This window comes from Micromesistius poutassou (assembly GCF_964030765.1).
Source record: "Micromesistius poutassou genome assembly, chromosome: 8".
NCBI lineage: Eukaryota > Metazoa > Chordata > Actinopteri > Gadiformes > Gadidae > Micromesistius > Micromesistius poutassou.
In genome coordinates, this window is record NC_140278.1 from 880,064 (window position 1) to 894,924 (window position 14,861).

The window sequence follows — 14,861 nt, forward strand, 5'->3', positions numbered from 1 at the left end:
GCTTTTAGTATTTGGCAAGTTTACGTTTTATCCAATGTTATAATTGAGAATGTGTTGAGCAACATTTCAACGTGACATATATACATTGAATTTCTTGGCTGACCCTGTGAAGAAATGTTGGTTGCTTCTCTAATGTTGCATTCTCAATCTTCCCTCTCTAACCGGCTGATATCAATTTCTTCTGCAGTACTGAGGTTCAAACTTTGTACAAGTCTGATGGAATGGGTCAACCAAGACTGGTCAGTGTTGGGACCAGGTCAGACATTCAGAACTGAGGGAGTCGCTGATTCCTAATACAGCGTTCAGCCTACTGCCCCTTCTTTAATCAGAATTGTAACTGACCGTCTCTTAGTCTGGGAGCATTCACAGTGGAGCGTCAACACAGAATTGAAACCTTTTTGTTAGTTTGTGTGCACTGTTGGCAATCCTTACGCGCTAACTTATGTTGGAGAAAACAAAGACACAACTATGGGAGTCGCTACTTATATGGACTAAAATGGACATCAATGGCTCGCCAAACTGCCCGATTTAAGAAACCGCGTACACTCTGACAGGGGGAGAGTCGAACAAAAATCCTGGTTGATTTACATCTCACATTGACAATGTCAATAAGCAAATGGGCCAAATCCTTGACGGAAGTGGTTTACAGTGCCTTCAGGTGGTGGACGTGGCGGGGTTGGTGTCTGAAGGCTGCAGACACGGGGCTCATTACCTGAACGTGAAGGTCCCTCTCAGACCGAGCTGCTGCCTCCTTGTCCACCAGGAACAGAACAGAGTGGAGTGCGTTTGGTAACAACGCCTGTCAGAGAGAAGAGAGAAGAGTCTTACCCAAAGGGACTGCAAGCATGAACCAGGTCCGCCGTTTTTAATGTGGGACTTCAGTTGAGCAAAATGTGGTCGTGCTTCGCTCCAGTCTAGTTCTTAGATCACTCGCATCTAGTATCATGACGACACTTGTCTCTTGTAAGACAGCTGCAGCCAATCAGATGGTGTGGTTACAGACCAGTGAGCACTGGTCTCTCGTGCCGGGCCCTGAGGCCCCTCTGTCCCCGACCCCTGGGTCCTCACCTGGAGCTCTGACAGCGAGGACAGCAGAGCGGGGGGCGGCGGCTGCCCCCTGCTGTCCACCAGCAGCGTCAGGCCCTGCTCGCGGCGCTCTCGCCTAAAACCAGAAAGGCTCTCAGTTAACCACGTGTGACCGTGACGGACCGGGCTCCAGCAGAACACAAACAAGAGATTTTAAATATACTAAAACTACTAAAGTGTAAAGTACAGTTCAACAGGTCCCTATTTACCCAGATGACTTAAGTCTCCACAGGTTTGAGTGTCACTGCTGACCAGGTGTTACTCACCGCAGTGTGGAGTAGTAGTAGCACAGCAGACAGGTGAGCTCTTTGGCCGTGGCGCAGTCCCCTGCCCACACGCGCCCTCTGGTGCACACCTGCAGCACCACCCGCCCACTGCGGTCTCTGCCTCCTGTCCGGGAGATGACCCAGAGAGTCAATACACTTTAGGTGACCCAGAACTACCTTCAACCAGCAGCGTATATATATATATATATATATATATATATATATATATATAGCAATAAAGCAATGAAACAAAATGACGTGTTTCATAGGAATTGTTTCTAAATGTGTTTTGCTTTGGTTGGTCGGCCATGTTCATTTACAGTTGAGATTACAAATAGAAAATGTTTGAAAAGTTTCAAAGAAAAACAAAGGGTTGTCTGTCAGGTGGAACACGGTCGATCAAAGGGTAGAGAACAAACAGGCCAGCGTGTTCACACCTGCCCGTACAGGACAACGCTAATGACAGGTATGTTAGTGTTTGTGTGTGTGAAGCACCCTGCACTTACCAGGTAGAATGAGGGCCCCAGACTCCAGGAGCTCCTGGTTGACCTCTGACAGGAGGCTGGGCAGCGGGGGGGAGCCGTCTGACAGGGGCCCCCCCGGGCCCCGCCCCGCACACGACCCCGGACTCGCAGCTCTGTCGTCCACTTGGCTGTGCAGTGCGATGCAGTCGCTGCCGGCGCCGTCATCACGCGTTCCTGTGGAAGTAGCAATTACGGAGAGTGAAGGCGTCTCAAACCCACCGGGGCAGGTGTCTGTCCAGCCCCGCACGGCAGCAGCCTGTAAATACATTACGCTGCTCGGCAGACCGTGGACGTGAGCTTTCACCTTAATGCGCCCGTCTCTTGCCTAATAGAAACACGCCTGGCCCAACCAGCGCTCATTAGCCGTAAGCTAGGCGTGTTCCAGCAGTGAGCGGCTGTGACTCACCACAGAGACCAGGTGTTGTCCGTCTGACACCACTTAAGGCGGTGTCTGCAACGCTTCCACTGTCACGTCCCTCAGCTCCCCTCTCCTTAACTAACTGCAGCCCCAGGCAATTTAAATAACAGTCCCTGGTGGTGACAAATGGGGTTGGTATTACCTCGGCACACTGAAAGAAACCGTCCCACTTTCTGCCGTGACAGGGTGCCATGTACAGCAAACAGAGTAAACATGGGCGTACAGTGAAGCTCTATGGATGTGTTGAATGCAGAGGCCACATTCATCCGTAGATAATACCAGCCCTCCAAAAAACAGGCGGATCAAATGTGCTCACATAAAAACTACAGTTGGTGAGGATAAAACAAGTGTTGTGTGTGTGTGTTATGAGCGCTCAGGTTCATTTAGGGCAGACCGAGGCAGGCTTTAGTGAAGTGTTGTTTTGAAGCAGCCCCTGTGGCTGGCTGTTGACTGTCCTCAGACGCCGGTGTCCCCGCTCAGCCCTTTTGTTTTACAACAGTCAGTGCGTTTCCTGTGCGACTGCGTGGCCACGCTCGCGTTCTCTGCATGCTTCTGTATTCTTTGTTTTCAGAGGAAGTGACGAATGGAGCAAAGCCTTTTCTGCATTGTGTTCTGAGAAGCCCTCTTTAGTGTCCGGGTTTGACACCTTTCTGAGTGAACGGCCGCCGGCCCAATAGGTTTGTGATTGTTGTGAGCGGGACTTATTGATGAACAGTAAACACGGTAATCCTTATTCCCCAGGGGAGGTGTTCTGATAGAAGGCTGTGGACGGCCTTCTATCATCAGTTATGTAATCCTTCTTAAAAGCGTGACTGTTTTTTTTCCCAGGCTGTGAGTCAGTGCAGGTTAGGCCTGTCTCTGAGGTGGACCCTGCATTGAAAGAGATAAAACCCTGTCCCTGACTCCCCAATGGCTGACAAGGCTCACAAAGGACCCTTTTGTAAATGTAGGCACTCCGTTTGGGACCTGCAGACCCCCATCACCCCCGAGCCTCTCAGTGGACGGCCATCTCTCCGTGGGACGCCCCCCCCCAGTCGGCCCTTTTGTGACTCCATGAGCCCACTCTCTAAACCACTCTCACTTTTCAGGGTGGGAATCCTGCCGGGCCGCTACTGTAACCCCATCCCCGCTGAGGTAATCGCACAGAGCACATCAACACGCTGCGACCCAATACTGCACTGCTTTCAACTGGGCGGTGGAGAAGAGCTCTCTTTATTGTATTCTTCAGGGGACTTCTCATTCTGACATGTTGATAGCCGTTTGTCATTGTATGATTAGTATGTTGCTCTCTGTACACGTCTGGCTGGCCTAGTCTCTGAGGAATTGTTGGAGGGATGTTAACTCGAGTGTTTTCAACATCACATTTCAATAGCAGGAAAAGGTTGTGCCTCACAAAATGATGATTTCCTGGCTAATACTTTGCTGCTGCTGAAAAAAAAAGCTGTAAACCACGTCTGGGCTTGATGCTAGGTACGGTTTTCAGGGTTGGGCAATACCTTAAACCAGAACATGCCAAGAACAAGAAACAGGACCTTTTAAAAAGCAATCTGTCAATAGTGACGGATTGGAGTGATCGGTGGTAGAGAATAACTTACATTTTGAGTATACTTCAGTCCATACTTTCCTGGCTGCTGGCTATATCTTACAACTGAAGGATGATACAAATGAAATGTTCACTAACTAGACGAGCCCTGGAGTCTAGGCCCAGGGGTTTGGATTTAGATAAAATGTTGTTTAAAATGCTGTTATGAAGACAGACATAATTGGAGAATGAAACACTCAGTGACCATCTGACTTAGGAAATGACTTCATTCTGTGACTATAATTCATCTTTACTAGTCAGAGTAACACAGAGCTGCAGGCACAAACACATACCAGTCTCCTCCCTGCTGCTCCTCCTCTCTGAGCCGGGGAACGCCGCCTCCAGCTCCAGCTTCCCAAAGCGCAGGGTGTAGCCGTTCATCAGCTTTCTGGGGGAAATGCTGGCTGAGCCACCAGAGGAAGAGCGCTCCCGGTGCCCTTTGACCTGGGAAGCTTTGTTAGTCCTCTCCAGCGACTTGGAGCGCCGGTCAGCGCGTCTCTCCGCGCTGCGCAGCCCCCTCTGCAGGTAGAGGAGGGGGGTGCTGGGCCTGCAGTCCTCCCCGCTCAGCCAGCTCCTGGAGCCCAGCCTCCGGGTCAGGTGCTCCCGCAGCGTGGCGCGGGTGTCGGGGCTGCTGCCCGGGGTCCCGGCCCCGTCGCCGGGGCCGACGGCGTGCTCCAGGCCCTCCTCCAGGATGGACTCCGAGCTGGAGCCGATGCTCATGGGGTTCTGCAGGGCCTCCATGTAAGACTTCCTGAACAGCCGTCGGCTCTCGAACGTCACCGAGTCCCGCGGCACGCGGCGGCGCGGGCCGGGGTTGCTCAGGTCCGTGCTGAAGGAGAGCGTCCTGGCCCCTCTCTCCCTGCCGCCCTCCCCGTCACGCCCCCTGCCGTTCTCCACAACCGGCCCCTCCGTCTCGCCACCGTGCGCGGAGGAGGCCTGTGCCGCGCCGAGGCGAAGGCTCTCCGCCTGAGGGGGCCGCTCTCCGCCGGGCTCCATGCGTGTCCCGCTGGGGGCGGCGGGCTCGGAGGTGAAGATGGAGTCGGCTCCCTGGGAGTGCAGCGACTCCCTGGAGCTGCGGTGGCTGTCCAGGGTGCCCGTGGAGCCGCTGGTGCTGCAGGCGCTGAGCTGGCCCCGCAGGCCGCCTCTGCCGCGGCGGGCCTGTGAGACGGCGTCGGCGGTGCTGCTGACGAACAGAGGGCTGACCACGTTGTGCCAGGCGGTGCGGTAGACGCCGGTGCCGGTGGTGAGCAGACAGTTCTGTAGCGGCTGCAGGCTCCGGCCCTGTGTTACATTCTGCAGGAACTCAGCAGAGAAGACACTGCCATACATGCTCTCTGCGATGGGGATCTCTGCAATGGCCTGCCCGCTGCCAGACAGGCATTTTATCACCAGCTTGGCGGTCTTGCGGCCTAAGGGGACGACCTGTAGGTAGAAGTCTCCTTGCTTTAAGCGCACCTTGTGCAGCGGGGCCAGCTGCAGGACCACCTTCTCATGGATACAGAGCGGCCAGCCCTCGTGGTAGAGCAGCAGGCCTCGAAAGCGGAGCTACAAAGCAAAACACACACACAGAGAACGCAGTCAGAAAACACCACAACGGCAACACCGAGTTTTCTTTAAGCTTGTTGAGCGCCTTACGTCATTTCACCACATGACGACGCGTTCAAACACATGTTTAACTTTGAAGAAGGAGAGACACTTTTCCACGCGACCCCACAAGGGTAATCACTCACTGACGTACTTAAAGAAAATAAACGTTTTGCAGGAGACAAGTCTGATCGAAATCCAATGAAAGAGAAGGCCAGGTCCTTCTCCTAGGAAGGAGCCTCATAGTTCTGGTGAAACAAAGACTCCAACGCACAGGGGCTTGGCTTGGTTGAAACTACTGCTGTGCTGCCATCCTCAGCGTAATAACATCACAGATAAAAGCAGATTAAACCGCTTCACCGTTTCCAAAGGGGAATCCTTACCACTATTCTGGAGCTCGTGGGAGGGAGTGCTGGGTTTCAGGTATTCTGAGCGAGCACATTTGAGCCTCTCTGAGAGGCTATAGGGGCTTTCCAATGAACAGGATAATAGAGAAGTCCTTCTTGTTCCAAAACAGGAAACAATATTGGACCTCATTCACAAGGTGCTTGGGTATAGTTTTCTGTATTTGATCTAGGCCTGGGCAATAAAACAATAAATTATCGTATTGTGATAGACTTTTGATCAATATCAATATAAAACTGTTCAATATATTTCAATAAGAGACCACCAAATCTAGCAGCTGGGTTTGTTACACAAACACGGTTCCATACTTTTTTACAATATTAGAGTGTTTTTCATTGTTGTGTCGACATTGGAGTATTTATCAATGAAGAACAGTGGAAGGTCGTATTAAGTGTTAAACAGAAGTGTTTAAATCCAGCATGGTAATTCCTAGTCTTTTTAGGTCATTCAAATGATCAATAGTTATCGATATCGATCAATATGATCAAGTTATATCGTGATATGTCTTTCAGCCATATCGCCCAGGCCTAATTTGATCACTCAAAGTCATGAGCTATCACGATGTTATTCCATAAAAGGATGTGTGTCGGTCAAGGTCCAACTGCACCTCTTACTCATTTTATTTCCAATGGCGACCATATTGTCAGCATTTAATAGCATCCAATCCCGTGTGCTCCCATCTGAGCCAGGGCTGACCCCGTGAGGTCACGCCCCCACCCAGCCCCGCCTACTTTTCCGTCTGACCATGACAGCGACCATTTGCAAGATAAATACTTTGTTTTTTGTTTTTTGTTTTTTTTCCTCTTTTATTTGCCTATTTATTTGTATGCCAATTTTTTCCCGTTCTGAGAATTGAAGCAGTCCTCCCCCCCAGTAATCATTGTAGAGTGATGAACCTGTGCCACATAACCCCTGAGGGTCGTAATACCAGTGTGCACTGGTATTACGCTGCCGGCCGTTCAGACACTCACACAGGTGTCCTGCTGGATGGTCTGGAGGATCCTCTTGGCGGGGAGCAGGAAGTCCAGGAGGCAGCGCAGGCCGTCGCCGCGGTACTGCCGCTCCACCACGCTGTAGAGCTGCCACAGCACGGTGGGCGCGCTGGCGCTGAACGGGGGGTAGAGCGCCGACAGGGTGCTCTGGATGCAGCTGTCCAGAGACTCAGAGTCCTACAGGGAGAGACTCCACGTGAGGACCAGGGCACACAGGGGGGAGGACTCGCACTCGACGCTAGTAAAGGTTAAAACGGGCTCAGCTTGTTATATTAATGTCATGTTCAAGGTGCACATACAATTCCATAAAGGTTTACAGATGCCGTAATGCACAGTGGTAACCATCCCGTCAACATCTGTCACCGCCACATGGTGCTGGGATGTGGCGTCCCACTGAGGTCTGGGACCTCAGCGGGCAACAACGATGACGACTACAGCGTGAGAATGACACGTGAAGGCAGACAAGCCTGCACAATAACAAAGTTCTCCCCAACTGACGGTGTTGAATGTCACAGGAAATGTTGGCCATGAACGCCTTTCCATTGGAACGGAGGGAAACACCTGGTCGCTCAGACACACCGAGCGGAAAGTTCAGAGTGTGATGGGAGGCTGGTGCCCCGCCCTCTTTAAAACACACAGTGTGTTCACCACCGACCTTATCGTGACCGCGGGGGACCACAGCACTGTCCCAGACACAAAGATGAGCTGCCCTGTGTGTGAGGGACTCCAACAGGATGCTCCGGGGGGAGGGGGACCCTGCGTTAGGAACAACCACCTTGGGCTGGACATCTATGTACAACGCAGGCTGTGATTGTCCTATATGCTAAGCTACTCACAAGGCTAAGCGTCTTGGCGCTGTGGACCATAACAACACTGGAATAGAAGCATCTGCCTCCAGAGATAAGGACACAAACAGATAGGCCTGCCAGGGACATTCCCACACTGAGACAACATGGAGCCAACGTGTGGAGGGAGGCCACTGACAGACAGCCCTCTGTTTTTCACTTTTGTGGACTTATATTACTCATAATATTTTGCCCTAATTTCAAATAAGTAGTAATTCTAAAATAATTAAATTAAATTAATTAATTTCTGTCTGCATTGTTGGAGCTCAAATGTTCCCTATCAAAAGAAGAGCAAGGAAAATAGGACAAAGAACCAGCTGTTGATACTGCTCTGTTAGTCTGTCATCGAGAAGCCAATGAAAACTATGTTTTGGTTTGATTCTGGGGTTAACCGGAGAAGGTTAATAGTCAAACTATTGATATTTGACTTTGTTTACCCATCTAAAACAAGGCCCAAGACCAAACCGTACACAGTACTCTGTACAATGGGAAACTTTAAAAGGAATGACTGACAACAAGGATTTCCTACAGCTGGGGGCTGCTGCTGTAAACGATGGTCAAGAATGTTTGGGACACTGTAAAATGTTGTTGTCCAATAATATTCAGCACCGTCAATTAGAGGAGAGGGACTGGAGCGTCCTAAACTACTACAGCCTCTCCTACAAGGCAGCCTTTGTGGCCCCACCTCTCTAAACGCCATGTACTGTACACTGTTAGCCTTGAAACAAAACGCCCACCATTAGCAGTCAGCCTCTTAGCGAGACAAGAATGTCCCCGGGCATTAGTCACTGTTGCACCAGGGAGGCAAAGAATAACAGGGGATTTTATTGGAGGAAAGCTAACAATAGGAGGAAAGCCATCAGTTTGTGGTTTTAGGAAGGCCCGGAGAGGCCTTTCTCAGGTTTCCAGAGTCAGAGAGGCTGGCGGTCGTCACAACAGCTCGCTTTGAAAGAGAAACTCTCAATAAGCACAAGAAGACGAAAACAAGCCCTCATTGAACACATGCTGCACTGGCCGGATCCTGTAAGTCAGCAGCAGCTTTAGAGTCCTACCTTTAGGGGGGCGGAGCCTCAATTAGATTAGACATTTTGCAATGTCTGCAGTGGTTTATTGTGAAGGCTCGGGTAAAGGGGGGCATCCCGGTTGTGATGAATTGATATCTTTTATACAACCACGTTCTATGTTCTAGGATTGATTACAGGGGGACAGAGATTATGATCTACAGTCCCTGCTGTATGTTCATGTGTCACGTGACTACATGTGCGCTCCAATCCACTGTAAACCCGGACGGAAGCATCACGGGCTGGCCTGTGTTCAGCCCCCGCCCCAAGCAGGACAATAACACACAGGACTGTGTGAGGTGAGGTGGAGGACTAGGCTCTAATTAATGGCTTTGAGATCCGGGTGGAAGTCTGTTGAGCTCCAGAAGAACCAGCGGTCGCGCCGTCTTATGAGCTTTGGGCTCTAGGAACGTGCTTCAAGAAGCCAGGAGAACTGCGGGACACCATTTGTGTCGTACTTCATTTGATTTACGTTACAATTATTTCAAATGATGTGAATAATTGCTTTGCTCGTGGTCTCATTGTTTGATGGCTTATTTAGTACGTATGGCTGAATGTTTGACATGCCATTCCTCACAGCAACAAAGAGAGTGTTGTTTGGACGCTGAGAGAAGAGGAAAGCCAGCCCTCGTCTTGGAGAAACTGAATTAGATGGGTTGGTAATGAGAAGTAATACTGCATTTTCATCCTGCACTTCTGCATTTCATCCCATCAGATTTAATGTGGAATCTGAACCACACAAATGCATACAATCTCTCCTTTCCAATTGTTTCATCTGCCTATGTTGGTTATATGGATACATCCAAATTGATTTATGCAAAATGTTGCAGACTTATGCTTGAAATTCTGCCAATAATTGTGCCTCATTAAGATATGTGTCAGAGGGCATGGTGGGGAAGAAAGTAGTGGGAGGAAGAAGAGGGGGCACTGAGGAGCAAAGAAAGAAATGGTGGGACAAAGAGGTAAAGAGAGAGAGAGACAGAGAGAGAGAGAGAGACAGAGAGAGGGAGAGAGAGAGACAGAGAGAGAGAGACAGAGAGAGAGGGGGAGAGAGACAGAGGAGAGAGAGGGAGACAGAGACAGAGAGAGAGAGAGAGAGAGAGAGAGAGAGAGAGAGAGAGAGAGAGAAACAGAGACAGAGACAGAGAGAGAGAGAGAGAGAGAGAGAGAGAGAGAGGGAGAGAGAAAGAGAGCGAGAGGGAGAGAGACAGAGACAGAGACAGAGACAGAGAGAGAGAGAGAGATGGTCAGAGAGACATTTAGTGGGTCAGGGACACAAAAGGAGCTGGCTGCCTGGCCTCCAGTGGAGCATGAAGCCACCAGGGGAGTGTAACAGGAGCTGGAGCCCCCATACAGGCGGCTCACTAACAGCCCAGTGCCCGGCAGCGCCCTGCGCCCGGCACCCCGCGCCCCGCGCCCCGCGCCCCGCGCCCTCCTCCACAACACGGCCACAGGCTGACAAAGGCCCGGGCAGGGTGTCCTGTGGCCCGGTGCCCCGGGTGGAGCCCAGCGAGGCCCCCACCAGAGGCGGCGGTGAGAGGCTCTCTGATCCGGGGCGGTGGTGGCTGAATATGAAGCAGTACAGCTGCCTCTCAGAGGACCAGGAGTCAGAGGAGCTGGAGTGGAGAGAGACAGCCTGGGAGAGACAGCTGTGGTAACGATAAACGGGTTTGGTCTTTAGAATGATGGCACCCAAATGGTAACGTTGAGAAACTGAAAAGCAAAGCTTTGATGCAGTCACTGAGGCCAAAATGAATCAGTTGCAGTTAGTAATTTACAATACCAATAAAACAAACAGCTACCCCACCTCTGACCTGCTAGCAGCATGACACCGGGCGTTGAAATACTCTTTAATCAATGCTACCTCAACAGGTACATGGATTTAAGACATTTCAATGAAGCGAGATCGGCAGCGATAATAAACATGATGAACGTGATGACATATAAATGTCTTATTGTGAAATGGTTATCATCATATAGGAATTATCAAGATAATTAGATCAACGAAAAAATAAATAGCAAAAACATAACAAATCATATGTATAGCAAAAATATAAGAAATTCAATGAGCATGATGGCAAGAAATATGAACTACATAGAAGTGCATTTCCATGTTAGCTATAAGAATCATTGAACTCCTTCCGTCTCTATAAAATGTAGTTTGTTATACAGGATGTAAACACTGTCTGATAAGATAATGTTTTGGAGTGACCAGTGAGAGAACTTCAAACCCTGTGATGTAGTGTGTGTGTGACATGAACACACAATGGCACAATCCTACATGTACAAATGTGTAAAGGTTGTACAGAGTACAATTCACCTGATCAGAGGCAGGGACACAACGGCAGCACTAAAGAAGGAGGACGTCAATAGAAATGTCTGCAGGGTAAATATGCGGTCGGCCTGCATCATTAAACAAGAGGAGATGAGACAGGAATATGTGTGCTTTTTGGGCGTTAACTTATTGTAAATCTTTGTGTCTTTGATCAATTGCAAGAGCAGGTATTCATTTGCAATGAAGAAACACGTTCTCCATGGCCATCAAAACGAACACAGAAGTACACAGAACACCGCAGATATCAAGGATCAGACAACAAGCTGGGGACTAAACCAAAGAGAACATCAACACACATGTTATAACAACAAACTAATAAGACCAACCGTTGATCAGATTATTCCCAGCGTTGCTAATACACCTTATGCTCCTGGCTACAATGAAACTCTTATGTTAGCTTCAGAAGATCTGCCTTTGGGTTCAGAGCCCGACAGAATATCAGGGAGAATACTGTCACATCACAGTGTAGAAACCAAAAAAAGACAGCTCCTTAGATGCCTCAAGACACACACACACACACACACACACACAAACTCCATAGAAGAAGTAGGCTATTGTTTGAAATGGCCTCAACCATTTGGCGGTCGACAAATCCCTTCCCAGCGTTGTTTTGTACCGCTGAACTCACCTTAATGCTCAGGTAGTTGTCCACACTCCGGGACTTGGCTCTGGAGTGCATTCTGTCCGGCTACAGCATTAAGTTCCAAAAGAAAGGAGCTAAACGTGAATAGGTAGGAGGCCGGCGGCATCCCCCTGAGACATGAGGTCCACACGGCGGTGCTGCTGGTCCTGACTGCTGCCCCACGCAGCCGCTCCTCTCTCTCTCTCTTTCTCCCACTCTCTGTCCTGAACCGACTAAACTTCTGCTGGAAGCGTGAGAGAGGCAGTGCACTGGGTTCCTGGTCACTCCCCTCCCCTACACACACACACACACACACACACACACACACACACTCACACTCTCACACTCTCCCACCAAACAACACAACCTTCCCCCGCCCGGCTGCTCCTGACGCCTCTCCCAGCTGGAGAACGCATACTGATGCAACGTCCCTCACCATTCAGAAAAACACACTACCTGACCTGCCAACGCACAATTACCCCCCCCCCCACCCCCCCCGCGTCCTCGCCAATGGACCCAGCAAGGGTTAAAGGGCGCGGACCAAACACCACACCGCAACCACCCCACCCTGCCCCCGTGACCCCCACATCCCCTCCCCCACTGCAGCCTCCCCCCCCCCCCCCCCCCCCCCGCCCGCTCCTCACCCCCCAGCGCTCTCTTTGTCCTCACAACACAAGCGGACTAGGGTTTCAGCTCATTCTGATGCTTTGGAAAAGGCAAAAGAAGACATCAGCATAGGGTTGGGGCTTCAGGTCACTTTACTACAATTGGTGTTCTGTGAGAGTGTCAGTGAACAGCCAATCAGAGCAGGACCCTCAACACTGCATTAACACACGCAAGACATCTTGTTGTTCCGGAAGACGGATGAGACAAGTGGGGGGAAAAAGGCCCACGTATTGATCGCATGTTTGTATTTTCGAGTAAGACATCATTGACTACATCCAGTGGTTCAACCAGGTCCCCAATGGGTTTGTCAATATATATCATTAATAATATGTAAATATAATGAAGCAGCATTGCCAACATTCCTTGACAACCACATCAATGGATTTCAGAGGCTTATTGTGCATTCTTTATCAGCATCACTCACGCACGCACGCACGCACGCACACACGCACACACACACACACACACACACACACACACACACACACACATTAAAAAATTAAAAGTGAGAGCTGGAAAGCATATTTGAGTATACTTTTTGAGTCACAAATTTGTCAGAGGTTCCCATTAAGGCACTTGAAGCCGTGTTTGGGGAAAGCATGCAGTGCAAGAATGGTATCTCTGTGTGAGCAGACCATGTGATGATCATATTAGGCTTGCCGTGTAGACGGAGAAAGTAGTGCGTCTAGGTAATTAGGTGTGGTATATTTAGAGAGGCACTGGATTCTTCTCATAGGCCACGGGTCTCAGATAGCCCGCTGACCTCACTCTAGTGGCCACTACACAGAGGAGGGCTGCTCCCTGTGTGAGCCTCATGCGAGGTCTTAAAGAGCTCTAATCCTTGAATCTAACTGTAGCATGTCCATAGAATCGTTGTTTAACTGATGCAACTGATGATTTTTCTTCCTTTCACTTCCTTTGGGTGATTGAGTAGGGTGGGATGTAGTGACAACCTTCATCCTATCATCCTGTTTAGAGCCTGTGGCAAGAGCCTTGCCATTATTTGTGAAGGATAAAGTACAAACAAAGTAAAAATACCTCTGCATTATTTCCTCTCAGCCTATGTCTTTAACATTTAGGAGGAATGACTTGAGGCTGATGAGCTCAGACTGGTTCTGAGCACTGATCACAGGAATACAGCCGTGTATCTTCAACAACGTCAGAGAATCTCAAAGGATGTCAATTTTGATGACCAAATTGAACAATTAAAACAGTTCATCATTTTATAAAATACTTAATAAATAAATGGCAATACAACTACAAACGGTCATTTTGTACACATTTCCTTTCCTGTTGATTTTCCATGAGTGGGCCATGGTTTTAAATAGCCCCCCATTTACGCAGGCTTCTGGTAAACAATATTTATGTGATGTGAGAGGGCCGATAGGCCTGTCCCAGGGGCAGCCTGCCCTCTGATAACATTACCCAGGGCATAAACAACCCGGTGACATGAGCAGTTCATCATTTATCATAACAACCATCAATTACACTTACTGACCACATGGAAACATCCCACACATCTACACACACACAGCAGGCACTCCATCATGGACATATACAGAACCCATTGACACACACACACACACACACACACGCACGCACGCACGCACGCACGCACGCACGCACGCACACACACACACACACTTACTGTTATATCTTGGACAACCAAATGAAACAGTGTGGTGCTGATAAGTGTGAAAAGTGTGCATTTCAATGGAGCAGAAGCTGCCTTATCAGCACCATGAGCCTGTCCATGTAGGCTGAGTCCACAGTGCAGGGTGGTCAGTCCTGAACCAACAGACAACAGGCCGCTCACCAAACTGTGGAATGTGACACCTTGGTCCCACCTCAGCCAGTGCCAGCCTCCCAGTGCCCTGTGGCCAGCTGACCGCTCCTCAAACCTCCTACAGACCTCCGGCTGGTTCTACCCAGCAACCAGCATGACCCTAGAGCTCATACTGTGGGCTACACATCTAAAAGACTTCTCAAAGCTACAAGTTTGAGTTCTGTACTTTAAACTCACTACTTCTCAAAATACAGTAATTAAGGCAATATAAATAATATAACATACAGTAAGTATATGAGTTATATGTAGAAAGGAACTGGTCTAAGATGTCTCTTATCTGGTTATATCAATATGATATGTATATTGTTAGGGAGACATATTCTGATGCCATATCATAACCATTTCACTTTTCGGTCGCAGTGAAATGAACCACGTCTTTCAGTCGATAGATCAGCTCAAAACGACATACATTCACATAATCCAGGACTATAATCAACGTGGATAACTTATCCCCACACATCTTCTCAGGCTTGAGGCTGTTTGAAGCACACCAGAAGGTATACAATGAATGCTTCCTGTACAGTACAGTAAGACATACACCCAAGGGGTTTGTGTGTAAATAAAAATAATAGAATGAAGGTCAAATGAATAACAGCGTTGTACTTACGAGGCTGTGTGTTAAATCCACA

The 14,861-nt window shown here is 49.3% G+C and overlaps 1 protein-coding gene across 1 annotated transcript in view; it reads right to left on the reverse strand.

The window, feature by feature from the left end:
- Positions 1–11,886, reverse strand: part of plekhg4b (pleckstrin homology domain containing, family G (with RhoGef domain) member 4B) — a gene marked incomplete at its 3' end in the record, with an annotated part of 29,043 nt that extends 17,157 nt beyond the window's left edge. The window contains exons 1-7 of the mRNA XM_084471834.1: positions 11,727–11,886; positions 6,837–7,034; positions 4,170–5,421; positions 1,859–2,050; positions 1,353–1,476; positions 1,069–1,162; positions 713–799 (exon numbers count right to left, since the gene is read on the reverse strand). Coding sequence (XP_084327960.1) covers positions 713–799; positions 1,069–1,162; positions 1,353–1,476; positions 1,859–2,050; positions 4,170–5,421; positions 6,837–7,034; positions 11,727–11,777 — 1,998 coding nt within the window. The 5' untranslated portion in view covers positions 11,778–11,886. The remainder of the gene's footprint in view (positions 1–712; positions 800–1,068; positions 1,163–1,352; positions 1,477–1,858; positions 2,051–4,169; positions 5,422–6,836; positions 7,035–11,726) is intronic.
- Positions 11,887–14,861: the final 2,975 nt, after the last annotated feature.